At 40.5% G+C, this 14,975-nt stretch overlaps 1 protein-coding gene across 1 annotated transcript in view; it reads left to right on the plus strand.

Moving 5' to 3' along the window:
* LOC126386418 (dihydropyridine-sensitive L-type skeletal muscle calcium channel subunit alpha-1-like) overlaps positions 1-14,975 on the plus strand; it is a 509,728-nt gene that overhangs the window by 359,405 nt on the left and 135,348 nt on the right. Inside the window, 2 exon segments of the mRNA XM_050038752.1 lie at positions 6,740-6,836; positions 8,607-8,709. Coding sequence (XP_049894709.1) covers positions 6,740-6,836; positions 8,607-8,709 — 200 coding nt within the window.

Raw genomic sequence — 14,975 nt, forward strand, 5'->3', positions numbered from 1 at the left:
TCCTACTCTCTTTGAGTGGGTAAGCCTGAACAGATGTTTTGTATATGTTTGTTTTGTTTGCTTTTTAATATTTATATATATTTGTTTGTTTATTTGTTTGTTGTTAAATGTTTAATTATCTTGTACTTTGTATTTTATTGTATTTTACTCTGTATTTTACTCGGTAAGGTGATGTTGAGTGTCATGAAAGGCGCCCAGAAATAAAGGTAAGGTGATGTTGAGTGTCATGAAAGGCGCCCAGAAATAAAATGTATTATTATTATTATTATTAGGACAAAATCCTGTTTCTGTTGGTGAAAAAGACAAAACCGAGTCCAGAATAAATAAATGTTTGGCTCCTGTATCCCGCAAAAACCTTGTAGACCTCAGAACAATATATTGATCCTTCCAGTGGCCAGTTCCTTGTTAGTGTTGTGATCTAAGCCTTAACACAGGGCAGCATTTGTTGGGACCTGACCTCGGAACAGGCCTCCAATTAAAGTATCGAAATGGCTATTGGAAATAATTAATCATTATTAATAATAATGATTAATTATGTTGAATAATGTGACTTAATTGTAGGAGTAATACCTCTAGGAAATGTTTGCACTCGTCATACATTTGGGGCACCACCTTCATTTAGAAGGAAAGTGACTATAATCAAATTAATAACTCTATTAATTCATCTGTACACTTATCAATCATGAATCAATCACAATACCTGGGTTATGAATTCTCTACACATTGATCTTAGTTCCTGCTCAAAAGAAATATCCACAGACAACAACTTGGCGATAAATGAAGATTTTTTTAGGGCTAAATGTTCAATAATTGAGTAAATGAATAGTAAATGAAGATGATATGAAATGACACAAAATCAACAGTATGTATAAATGGATTAAGGCAAGAGGTAACATTTTTGGCAGTTATTCAGTTTGGCGATAGTGAGAGAGTATGTGACTGTAGATAAATTGGGGACGCAGGGATGTGCAAATACATTTACCTACCCCAACATCAACTCTTATCACAACACAGCGGTTGGCTGTGGCTACTCACTTATAATAAGGTTGAAAACAATCTCGTTGGCCATTGGATATTATTATCAAAGTTGTTATTACCGCGTATAAAAAATGTTGCAATCGACTGGCTTCGTTGCTTCAGGTAGAATGTTACTGAAGGCACAGAAAACAAAGGAAAACTCAGGACAGATAAGGCAATCCTGGATGTGGCGAGCAAACCTAAAAGTTTAAAATAATTTCGATCATAAGAAAAGAAAGGGCTACGCAGGAACAGAGTATAAGAGCATAACGGGTTAAAGCATAAAGAGTATAACTAGAGGGAAGGATGGCAAAAGAAGGAAGCAAAAGAGAGAAGAACGAAAAAGCAAAGTAACGTGAGGTAAAAGTAGAAAGTGAAGTAAAAGTAAAGTAAAAGAAAAAGTGAGCGAGATGCGACTAGGTTGAGTGGACGTGTTTGAGGCAAGACGGGTCTCTTAGTTTAGACTAGGGGTGTCCCCGACTAAGAATTTTCATAGTCGAATCTAATTTGACAGATTTTTCCTTTAGCCGACTAATCGTCGAATCATGTTGTTTTCCCCCTCAATGATTAATGAGCTCATCTGCGTCAGTTTCCGCTCCAGAGAAAAGAGCTAAAACACCCAAATAAACAAATTTAATTATTCAGTTGGCATAATAAGATAATAATAATAAAAGTAAAAGGGTTATCATTTAATCTTTATCTTTATCCATTTCACTTCATCAAGGTATTATGCTCTAGATGAACGCAGACGCGCTTCAGCCTCATCCATGTCTTAAACAGGAGTCGTTTCTGACTCGTCAAAACTTGCCATTTCATTCACAAATAAACATCCAAAAACATCATCAAAAGGTTTAGAAACAGTTTTCCTTCTTTCTGACTTCAAGTTACTTCATTAATCAACTCAGGTTCATACAAGTTCATTCACACAGACCGTGCGTCACCGCTCTCAATTGTTTGGCCACGTCGGACAAGAAGTATCCAAATAAATAATCAGAGTCTATCAAGAAAACAATCAGCGGTGAAATTCGTTTCAAGACACTTCAGGTAAACGAATAATCCTTCAAAAAAGTTTGATTTGAGAGCACATACCTCCTCCTAAGTGTTTGTTTATGCGCTCCGCCACCATAAATCATCACCACATGATTCCCGAGCATGGCACCGCTACTGCTCACCGCTCCCTCAGGGGATGGGTCAAATGTGGAGAACAAATTTCACACACTCAGGTGTGTGACAATCAGTGGGACTTTAACTTTAACTTTAAATCACGGTAGGCCTCGATGCTGCTCTGATGGTCCTGCAGCGCACTCACTCACCTCTGCTTATTTGGATCGAACAACTGGGTGATTTATTCATGCATAGTAATGATTATGCCTACTGATTAAACGCACGCGTCCTTTTCAATTTTTTATTAACAGAAATTAGGCTGATGTTTGTATCAAAATAGGCTATATATCATGAATTACTAGAAAACAAATACATTCTATGTCAAATCAAGATGTTCAGCAGCAGTGAGCACCCCCATATAGTCAGAATGGTACGGTCTTCTTTCATAACCACATTTTGCGGACGATTCGACTGCGAGACTGGCAGTCGAATCAGACTTCTCCAAATCGAATCACCGAATCATCAACTATTCGGGGTGACCCCTAGTTTAGACATTACTTTATGTCAGAGGAAACTTAATGAACTTTATTTTTATATTATATTAACATGTTACACGCGATAGACACATACTCCTCCCATTATGGTCAAAATCGGCTCTTAACACCAAATTAGATTTAATACGATTATTATATCACGTATATCATCGGAACACAAGTATAAAATGTTTCGTGCACAAACACTACAAACTAGTCTGTAGTTACATCAACATACTTCTACTGTTATTATACACATATGATTATTGTCACATATGTACACTATCAGATATTAATATATACTTTAAACACATTGTACCACAACAGCCAGAATTATAATTATAATATTATTACTTTCATTAATGTTGTTGTAAGCTACTGTCATTACCGTCTGTCCTGCATCTCTCTCTCTCTCTCTCTCTCTCTGTCTCTCTCTCTGTCTCTCTTTCTGTCTCATTGTGACATACGGATTACTGTTAATTTATCATGTTGATCTGTTCTGTACGTCATCTATTGCACATCTCTCCATCCTGGAAGAGGGATCCCTCCTCAGTTGCGCTTCCTGAGGTTTCTACCCTTTTTTTCTCCCCCGTTAAAGGTTTTTTTTGGGGGGAGTTTTTACTTATCCGCTGTGAGGGTCCTAAGGACAGAGGGATATCGTATGCTGTAAAGCCCTGTGAGGCAAACTGTGATTTGTGATATTGGGCTTTATAAATAATTTTTATAAATAANCTGTGAGGGTCCTAAGGACAGAGGGATATCGTATGCTGTAAAGCCCTGTGAGGCAAACTGTGATTTGTGATATTGGGCTTTATAAATAATTTTTATAAATAATAATGATTGATTGATTGACATACTAAATGAGAAAACACCTATTAATAAAGACAAGTTGATTAATCAATCTAACTATCTCTTAACTTGAACTATAATATGGGATTCCTACAGCATCTTTCTTAAGTATCACCACAGGATGGCAGTATGACTCTATGTTAAATGAGTAATTAAAGCTATGAAATTATAACTAACTCATATTACAACCTACAGAAGTGGAACTAACATTAATCAACTAAGAAACAAGGATTATGTAAAGTTACAATCTTAGAACATGACTAAAATGTATAGTTTACTTTCAAGAGACATTTCAAGTTGGTTAACAAGAGAAACTTAGTTTTTACTCAGGAATTTATCCTGAATTTATGGCTCCCACATCTGGAGTTCTTATCTTATTTTCACCAGGGTGAGAGTAAGATAGAGCTGGGGTTACTCCCACAGATGTGTTGTATAACAGATAGAGGGACAGAAGTGTGGAGAGACAAAGGAAGAGAGGATGTGGTTTTATTGGAGGTAAAGTATTCAGTCCTTAAGAAAACATTGACACCTTTACCACCCTTAGCGTCAGGTTGACGGTGAAAGAGTTCATCAACTTCAAGGTGAAACGGGCAAAGCCGGCTGTTCCTCCTACATAATCTACATTAAATCACCTTGTGGGGCACCATTCCCGAAAAGAGAAAAATGACAGCCAGTCTCAATAAGTTCACTAAACTATCAATTTGAAATTTTGATTAATAAGTAAATTAATAACCATAACCAAAAGTATCATATTAATAGTAAAGGCTGAAGGATTTCAGCTTGATATAGCAGAGTTTGACTATTCATACACTCTTGTGCAATATTAAAGAGATAGCAGGTATGATTCCAAATGTATTTATTCATAAAGAAAGCAAAGCAACATAACACACAAATTCTAACTAACTTCATACAAGCATAGGTGTGTATGTGTGTGTGGGTGTGTGTGTATGTGAGAGAGAGAGAGAGAGAGAGAGAGAGAGAGAGAGACAAAAGGCATGTGTGTGAAACAAAGGGCAGTCTGGCCTACAAAACAAAAGCTAACATTACTTAGCTTTGGTGAATCCAACTAACAAATAACCTGCAAACAATCACAACAATAACTGAAATGAAAGTAAACAGCATTAATCACAATCAACAATGTCAGACAGTCTTGCTTAGCCTGTACAGCTGTGATAGTGTTATGCCCAGCTGTTACATTGCCAATCCTTGAATGGATGAAGGGGAAAAGAGATGCTGTGGGTGTGCTGCTTTTGTTAGCCGGTAGTGGAAGGTTGGAAAGATCGGTGGTTCCAGATGTCGTCTTTGCTGTGCCCTTGTTCCAAAGGTGCAGATCCGAGGAGACTGGCTGCTTGGTGTCCTTGCAGAGGTAGAGGTCTGGTGCTAACTTGACTTTGTCCTCCTTGTTTTTGGTAGGGTAGTTGCAAACCTGTGTTTGGCACACTAACTTGTCTGGTTGCCAGGTTCTGTGTCTGCTGAGAGTAGGCCACATTCAGAGCAAAACCGCAGCTCCTGCTGTGGGCTTGCAGAGGTAAGAAAATGGGGGAAGGGCGTAGCAGGTCCTCCTGCCTACATCCTACCTCTTCAGAGGTTTAGGAGCTCAGGAGAAGGCGGAGCAAGAGTCTGATGGAGAGCAGAAACTTCTTCTTAAGTTGGTTTGTGACATCACGGGGTCACATGTCACTGTGGCAGTAGTATCCAATTAAGATTGAAGACTGGTCTCTCACTTAGGGTGTGACAATGATCCTGTGGAGATGAGTGATTTCCTTTGTTTGGTGAACAAAGAACATGCAGTCTAAGCCAACATTTCAGATGGCGAGGCCCAGAGGAAAAACCTTCACATGTCCAGTTTAGATCTGTACAAATGACAAATCATCTGAGGTCCAGTGAATCCCAACATCAGTAATAACACACCTTGCTATCATCATCTTTAACCTGTGAGGCCTTAAAGACATGAGATCAACCAGCTGCTGAAAACTGGTCACCATAACATGAGCTCACATAATTGTTACCCATTCATCTGACATCACCCAAAGACCAATTTGTGAGTCAGACAAAATCATCTGCTAACTCAGCTGCTTTAAGTACAGTGGCTACTTTCTGTTCACTCAGATAAGTTACAGTGCACTAACAAAATGACAGATCTTCAAAACAATCAACAAAAGCAGTAGATGTTAGAATGGCATAGCAAATCACAAGCAGATTCGATATAAGTCTGCTTATCGCCCTTTTCTCAGTTCCGGAACTTCTGATAAGCTTCAGGGATCAACTTCTTCTCTTTCAAAACAGCAGCTATAACCTTAACACGACTTAGCATATGCTTCCTGAGCCCCACCAGTGAGGATGCACTGAAGCATTTAAGTCCTGTCCACATCTGGCCAATCATTTGCATCTGCAATGTATTTGAAAAGAGTAAAGAAAGTGTCAGAATCTCTATAATTGTACTGAGACATCGGATGTAAATTAGTACCAACATTAAAAGAAGACAGCACGGTTTCAGAAGAAAAAGACTCCTCCATTTTTTTAGTTTGTTGCAAACTTTTCCTGGTTCAATTTGCCATTCCATGTCCATCTTTATTCTTACTTTTTCCTGCTCAAACTGCAAAACCACCAATTTTTTTTACTGCTTAAATGTCAACCCAGAAACTGGCACAGACACTAATTAATGAGCAAGATCAGTCAGAAAACATGTCCACCATCAGTTAAGAGACTTTGCAAAGGGTGGGGCTTAGCAGGAAATAGGTCACAACTCAAGTTGTCTTTGAACAATCCTAAGTAAACTCACTGGAAACACCAGTCTTGACCCTACCCAATAAGTTTCGTTCACATCCTTTAAAGGGAGGCAAATTGGTGGGACTTTGAGTTTGCAATTATTGAAATGTTGGATACGCTGTAATGATGATATAAGTGTGTGATACACCTCACTTCTTCTTCAGACAATGCAAACAAAGCAGCCAGAACCAACCAGTGACTTTGCTTGGCTTTATGAGGCCCAAATCTCTACTACTGGCACTTGTGGCTTTGAATTTTGGCAATTCCTTCTGTTGGCTGAGACAGGGCTTGAACTCAGGATTGCCACTTGCTATACTAAGTATTTGTCGTCCTATGCCACCGCTCATATTGCTGTGAGCTGTAATGGGCTGGAAACATGAAACCAAATATAACAAATATTTCTCAAGAAATATGACCCCCAATTGGCCACATAGTTAAAATTTAAAATGTTATATTCTTTCTTATAGGGGGCGTATTAAGCATCTTGACGTGGTGACACTCCTACGAAGAATACCTCCTCCTCTGGGTTTTGGCAAGTTTTGTCCTCATCGTGTCGCCTGCAAGGTGAGGAAAATGTTCAGCCTTATTTAGGGTGTCACATGGCAATCCTAATGCAATCATGTACTTTGCTCTTCAGTTAGATGATGGCGAGTAAGGAAAACGCCTCTATGTGGTTCTACCGGTTCAGTTGTTAGCAGTGAATTGTCACTTCAGTACTTTTCCCAAGTTTTCTTAGGGCAGAATAAAATCACAACATAGGCAGGCCTTTGGGTTTTAAAGCAGGACAGATTATGATCTATTTTAAGAAAGACAATGTCTTCTTTAATTTTTATAGTACTAACTAAATAGTTCTAACATTTGAATGAACAAACCATGTTCCATTCAAGTACAATAAAGGAAGAGCAAATGGCAGGAATTTTGAGTGTGCTGTTATTCAAATGCTGCACACACAGAAATAGTGGAGCAAGTCTATGATTGGTCCCACTTTTTTGCTAGTCAGAATCAAACTAGCTGAGGTGACATTGCATAGCTTTGTGAAGCCCGAAACTTGTATAGTACATAGTTAGTACCTGGAGTAAATCCACCTTGACTGCAAAGACATGCATTTTTCTTCACCCATTCTTGATACAGTCTGCTATAATGTAACACACTGGCCTGCAATGTATCCTCCAATGGAAAGGAAAACAAGAGACATATTTCAGCACTAACTGCTGCACAGTACTACAACTACTAGTTTACTATCAGTATCTGCAAGTTCAGTATTGGCTTTCCAAGCAAGACTAGAACAGTATGCTTATCTCCCGATTCATTATCGTCATGATACTTAGGTATCAATTGAATGTGTATTGCAATTTTTAAGTATTGCAATTCTACAAGTTTTGCTATTTGATATAATGATTTATTGCTATTTTTATCAATCAATATTTTTAATACTCGACAGTGGGAAATAGTTAAATCATGCACTTCCACAAACTGTATATAATGGGACATATTTCCAACAACATTGCACATCTCATGTCAGTCAGTCTTCATGACTTTTATTTCAACGGCCTTATATACTGCATAGAATAATGGTTAATAAACTAAAAACTGTTTTTATGGTCTGATTTTAACAATTTTATTCCAGTGAAGCACTTTTTGACCTTTATATGTGAAAGTTGCTATATTAAATACACTTCAAGTATTTACTAAAATGTACATTATAAAAAAAAACTCTCGTGACAGATGCCATATCTGTTGTTTCTAGTGTCAGAATACTTCATACATACTTCGGTAACTCTGTGGATAGACTCAAATGAACAGTGCATGCAAGACAAAACAAGAATCTCACAGAACTTTTGCAGGAAGAATGGGTGAAAATCCCCCAAACAAGAATCGAAAGACTCTTAACTGGTTATGAAAAGCACAGATACTTGGTACTTTTGAAACGGGGTGCCACTAAGCACTGACCATGCAGGGTGCCGAAACATTTGCTTCAGGTCCTTTTCCTTTTTTGTTATTGTGAAATTGTAAAAGATTGGAGAAAAAATGTAATCTTGCTTAAAATATTGAAGAAATGTGTCGTGTTATATTTCAAGTCTGTCTTCAAGGTGCCCATGTAAACACTGAAACATTTATTCTTTCATTCCCCCTGTTTATACTGGCCATTAAATTTTTCACAGAAAAAGAGTGTGGAATATTTTTTAAAAAACTGAAAAGAGAAAATGATGTGAAACTGAAAATATGAAAATGCATATGGAAAAGTTTTTAGCATTTCTTTTTGTTTGTAAGTCATTTATAAAACTAGATATCATCAACATTTCAACCTTATCTTGCATGTGTTTGTTTCTACAGAGGTTGGTCTCCATGAACATGCCTCTCAACAGTGATGGAACAGTCACCTTCAACGCCACACTGTTTGCCCTGGTTAGAACTGCACTGAAAATAAAGACAGAAGGTTTGTGTTAACATTTACAGTATGTTTGAGAGTTTTGATGAGATACAGAGAACCAGGATCAACATCAAAAACCAGTTGCCTATGCTTTGTGAGCCAAAAAAAAAAAAAAAAGAACAACAACTTAGAGGTAAGACCTGTTACCATGGAGTCAGACAGCAGTGGCAAAAGAAAAGATCTGCCTGAACTTTAAGGTTGCTGGAGCTGACAAAGCCCACAAAACACATCTTCACACTAAATATATGCTCTATCACTGTCTCCATCAAGTTGTCGGACCACGACAACAATGCACTGTCAAAGTTGTGTGCCACTTGAACTTTTCCCATTTACCTGTGGCTGGTGGTGCCAGTTTGGTTTTGCAATCCTGTGCCCATTTTCTTCCCGGTGTACACAATAAATGTTTATCCTTGGTGTGGAGACACTACCGAGATTTGGCTGGCACTTGGGTAAAATTTTGGAAATGAAGAGCTTCCTCTTCCGTGAGAGGATCAGGTTATAACACAAGGCTGGTTAATAATGTTAATGTTGCCTTAAATCATAAACCACACGTTTTACTCTGTTTACTCCTCACTGCATTCGTAATAAATCCTCTCCTGGTTTGCATATCCATATAAGTAACCCCAAATTTCACTTCTTCAGTCAAAACAGAAAGGTGGACCTGCACCCTATGCCTGCACCGCTACTGGGACTAGGGATGGGAACCGAAAGCCGATTCTTGTTGAGAACCGGCTCCCAGTGTTTCGATTCCTTGGACTCGTTTGCCAATTTTGCAAATGATTCCCTTAACAATTCCAGCGGGCGCGAATGGTGTCACCGCAACTTGCGTAAGCTACACAGCGTGGCATTGTTTTGATTCTACAGGCAACATGGCGCCCAGGCGACTGAAACGCTCGAAAGTTTGGTTGTATTTCACGAAAAAGATGACAACTGGGCAACTTGCAATGATTGCAAAGCGTCTATTTCATCAAAGGGGGGAAATACGAGCAATATTCAGAAACATTTGTACACACAGCATGCGATTACTTTGCATGAATGTCACATTTTTGATCCGCTCCGGACTGACCATAACGTGAGTGAATCTCAACCCAGAAGCAGCAGCAGCAGCAGTAGAATTACTACTAACGTTAACGTTAGCACGTCTTCTGCTGTTTATACTGAAGGTAAAACTCCCCCTGAAACTGCCTATTATGTTAGCGCCATTTGCTTCATTGTAAAACCTGCTATCACTAACTGTTACATGAATCCCTTCTCATGCATTACATTTAGATGACCATGATGAGAGACAGAGTCTGACTGGCTCAGAGGCTGGCAGAGGCTTGCTCTGGCTCATGTCCACCTCTAGCTTCTCCTTTCACCAAGGCAGGGAAGAGTAAAATGACCCAGGCCAGGATAGACGAATGTCACCGAGCGGTGACTAGGTTTGTGGTGAAAGGCTTGCACCCATTTGCCTCGCTAGATGCCCCTGATTTTTGGTAGGTGAGTTTGTTCAATTGTAAGTCAGAGAATGTCAAAGTTGCATGTTTTCCTCTAACCAGAATAGTTCTGTTTCATTCATTCCCATTATATATTTTAGACATATAGATTTTAAGATTTAAAACCAAGTTAATGCTAATCGACGTGTTTGTCCTCCTTTCTTCCCATATGAGAATCGATAAGAGAATCGATAAAGAACCGAATCGTTAAGCAGAATCGAAAATGGAATCAGAATTGTAAAAATCTTATCAATTCCCATCCCTAACTGGGACACCCCTTAGCAGGCACTCGATGGTTCAGGAGTAGAAATTCCTCAGTATTTGAGGGGATACCTAAAATAAACCTATAAAATATAACTATAAAACAAAGTCTACCTCGCTTTTGTCACCACTGAGTCAGTGTGCAGTGCCCAGGTCAGACTCTCTGATGTGGACACCAAAGTATTTGAAGCTATCCACCCTCTCATCTGAGGACAGGTTGATAATAAGGGGGGTATAGTTCCTTCCCTTCTCCTTTCCAAAGTGCACTCTTATCCCCTTAGTTTTGCTGACATTTAGGAGCACCTCTTTCAAGTGGGCCTTTTCACTAAGTGCATTTTAATGAACATAAATACCCTGTTTATGATCTACGGGTTATTTAAGGGTTGTTATGGGTTTTCAGAGCATCCCGTTTATGTGGTACACAAATATTCTGTTGTAATGGAGTACTCTGAAAGAAACCCGGATGTATACAGGGAATATGACTGACCCCTCATGTAAACACCATATCCCAAATGTGATCATAAATGGCATTAGCCTTACACATGGGTTATTCATCACACTCAATGTTATCTGTGATCAGGCCCAACACAACTGTGTCATCAGTATATTCAGTGATGGTGTTGGAGTCTGGAGTGGCTACACAGTCATATGTGTACAGGGAGTACAACAGAGGACTCAAAGCACAGCCCCGGGGTGCTACTGTATTAAGAGTTGTGTCCACCCACTCTCAGCACCTGGGGTCTGTCTGTCAGAAAGTCTAGGATCAATATGCAAAGTGAGGTGTTTAATCCCAGCTCCTTGTCCTCTGTGACCAGCCTGGAGGGAACTATGGTGTTAAACACTGAACTGTACTTAGTTAACAATGGTCGTACATAGCTTCCTTTCTTTTCCAGGTCAGACACAGTGGTGTGCGGGATGTGTGCTATGGCATCTTCTGTAGATTGGTTAGGATGGTAGGCAAACTGTTGTGGATCTAGTGTGCTGGTTAATGAGGAGCAGATGTTATCCTTAACCAGCCATTTAAAGCACTTCATCACTACAGAAGTGAGAGCCACTGGGCGGTCGACATTCAGGCAGGTTGGTTTTGTTTTCTTTGACACAGAAATAATGGTGGATTTCTGAACGGACGTGGATATGACAGACTAAGCCAGTGACCGGTTGAATAATGTTGTGAACACTGGTGCTAGTTACGTCGCGCATATTTTGAGGACCCGACCACTTTAACTGTCTGGTCCTGCTGCTCTCTTGGGGGTCAAATGCTTGAAAGTCCTCCTGACATCATGCTCAGAAAGGGAGACAGGTGTCAGTGGTGCATTAAACTCTGCTTCAGCTGTGTTTACTTGTTGACTACTGATGGACTCAAAGTGGGTCAAGGAATCACCAGCATGTGACAAAGAATGGGGTGTGGATGTATCTCTGTCTCTCAAAGACCTTGGCAAATGCTTCGGGGATTGTGAGTTCATTGATGTTCATTGATGTCATCAGCGATATTGGCAGTGGTGTCCTGGAACCTGGTCCAGACTGCATTGTGTAGTGCACACTGCAGGGTGGCTTCTGATTGGACTATTTCCTGACCCTGGGAATGTGCCGTGGTTTGTTTACATACTTTGATCTCGACCAGATGGCTGCATGGTCGCTCTTGCCAAGCAGGGGAAGTGATTCTGCTCTGTATCTGTCTCTGAATGGCGTACAGCAGTGGTCCAGTGTCCGTATTCCCCTTGTGATGCAGTCAGTATGTTGATGGAAGTCAGGTGTAACCTTCTTAAGGTAAGCATGATTGAAGTCTCCAGCAACAAAGACCATCGTGATTACCAGTCTGTGAGCAGTCTTTGCAAGTCTTTGCAGACATCCGACAGGGCAGCCTCTATATATAGAGTGTAGATCGCTGTGATAATGACCAACATGAATTTCCTTGGTAGAAAGTGAGGTCTGCATTTGGTTGACACCAACTCTAGATCTTAGCTGATGTTTGAGCTCTTCACGATTGCCTCAGTGGCTCCTCTGAAGCAGAGTTGGCTGCAGAGGTGGTCTTGCTTGTCGATGCAGTCGTGATTGTAGCTGGGGCTAATCTTTTCCACTTCTTTTTTTTAAAAGATATTTTTTTGGGCTTTTTGCCTGTAATGGACAGGACAGGTAAGCATGAAAGGGGGAGAGAGAGAGGGATGACATGCAGCACAGGGCCAGAGGCTGGATTCAAACCTGCGCCACTGCGGCAACAGCCTTGTACATGGGGCGCCTGCTCTACACACAAAGCCACCGACGCCCCATCTTTCCTTCTCCTTCCTTGATGTTTTCTCTGATGTTTACATTTGAAAACCTCCATCTGCCAGATTCAGCAGGAGGAGGACCTAGTTGATTTCTTTATCCAGATGAGTATCTACAAGTTCTTTGTTATCATTTTTGTCCAATATTAATCACAAAAGGTATGGCTGATATTTATAAATAAATTTAAACAATATGTTAGCATAAATTTTGCGGAGCTGAAAGAGAGGTGTCTGGAGGGTTCAATGCCTTGCTAATTACTGTTAATAACAGCAGAACGTTGCCTGTCGAGTGTTTTTACAACCTTATCATATTGGATTGTGATCTTTATGACAACTTCAGTAATATCCGCTGTCTAACATGCAACACACAACAACGCTTTCTCATTAGAAGACCTTTAGTTTGCATTCCCCTTTGCCCACTGGACTGTGCTCAGTGGGCAAAGGTGAGATTTTAATAACAACTAGATACTGGACAGCAAGTTGGCACCTATTCATTCCAGTGGAGTTGCTCAACTTGTGCAGATGCCAAAAAAAAAAAAAAAAAAATTCTAGCTTCGTGCTTTATCTCTGTGATATGTGGCTCACTGAACATGTGCTGTAGTGTCTCTCTCCCTGGCTCTGCCCACAGATTCCCACTCAGCTCATAGACTTTACATTGTGACAGATTGTAAAATCACTTTTCTTGGCTCCAGGGAAGTTTTATAAATATTAAATCACCATGGCTCAAAAATTCCGAGGAGAGAGATTCAAAACTGAAATTGTTTGAGGTTTGAAGTGTCCTGTTAACACTTTTACAGACATGTCTTTTAAAATGGTGGTTTTTGCTTTTTGGGTTATAGGAGATTTCTTTGATAGATAAATCTTTATTGTCATTGTACAGTCATACTTGTGTACCACAGCACAACAAAACTGGGATACAGTCCACTTCGGTGCAAAAGAAGGCATATAGTATCAACAATAAAAAAAAGATAAAATATATGAAGTGTAGAAAAATATATACAAAATATACTGTTAAGTGTGATCTAAAGTGCAGATGATAAACAGATTATTGTTCATTGCACATGGCCCATTGTTGAAAAAAAAAAAAAATCAGATGAGGTTTGTATTGATTAGTGCTATTGCCCCGTTATAAAAGCTATCCCCGAGTCTATTTGTCCGTGACTTCAGCGCCCTGAATCTCCTGCCAGAGGGGAGCAGCTCAAACACCCAGTGTCCTGGGTGCGTCCAGTCTCTCAGGATGCTACTTGCCCTTTTGAGACAGCGGGTACTGTAGAGGTCTTCCAGGGAGGGGAGAGGGTGGCCAATGAGTTTCTGGCTGGTGTTAATGACCCCTTGTGATGCCATCTTGTGCGCCATTGTGCGGCTGGAGAACCACACAGAGATGCAGTATGCCAGCACACTCTCAACTGAGCAGCGGTAGAAGACGGTCAGCAGCTCCCTCCTCAGGTTCATCCTCCTGAGGATCCTCAGGAAATGGAGAAACTGCTGGGCCTTCTTCACTACCGCCAAGGTGTTAGTGCTCCATTGGAGGTCTGCGTCCATGTGCACACCTAGGAACTTGAAGCTGGGCACCCTTTCCACACCCTCCCCATTGATGCAGATGGGCTGCAGGTCAGGCTTCCTCCTCCTGCTGCAACGATTAGTTCCTTGAGAACAAAGTTGTTGTCTGCACACCACCCCACTGCCTTTGGATCTCATCCCTGTATGCCGTCTCGTCACTTCCAGGGATGAGCCCCACCACCAGTAGTCTCTTGGAAAGATTTGCTGCAAGACTGAGCAGCTTTGCTGGGGACCCAGGCACAGTAGCCTTAAGTGTTGATTGACTGTAATTTATGATCATAAGTGCTATATCATAGGCAACTGGACTTGCTTGTGTTTCTTGAAGCCGTTTCGCCTCTCATCCAAGAAGCTTCTTCATTTCTAAATTACTGGCATGGAGTTGCAGGCTTTAAACCCTGTGTGGGTGTCAGCCCTTACAGAGTCATAGGGGTCACATGCGAGCTCTTGGTTTCAGAGTCGTTAAGGTCACAATGTGAGTGGTTGACCCACCTGGCCACCATGTGAGTGGTTAGGGTCAGGTGGGACCAGGGGTGAATGGGTGTGAAGTCGTCTGGGGAGGGATCCCAAGACTGCATTGTAGGTGGGTGATCAGTGGTGTTGTAAGCCACCTGTAAGCCCTCTGTTTAACGATGGTCATTCCAGCTTGACGTAGGCGTGATCCCACCAGTGGCTACAAAAAGAAGGTCATAGACTATCTACAAAAACTGGAAAA

This window comes from Epinephelus moara, chromosome 24 (assembly GCF_006386435.1).
Source record: "Epinephelus moara isolate mb chromosome 24, YSFRI_EMoa_1.0, whole genome shotgun sequence".
NCBI lineage: Eukaryota > Metazoa > Chordata > Actinopteri > Perciformes > Serranidae > Epinephelus > Epinephelus moara.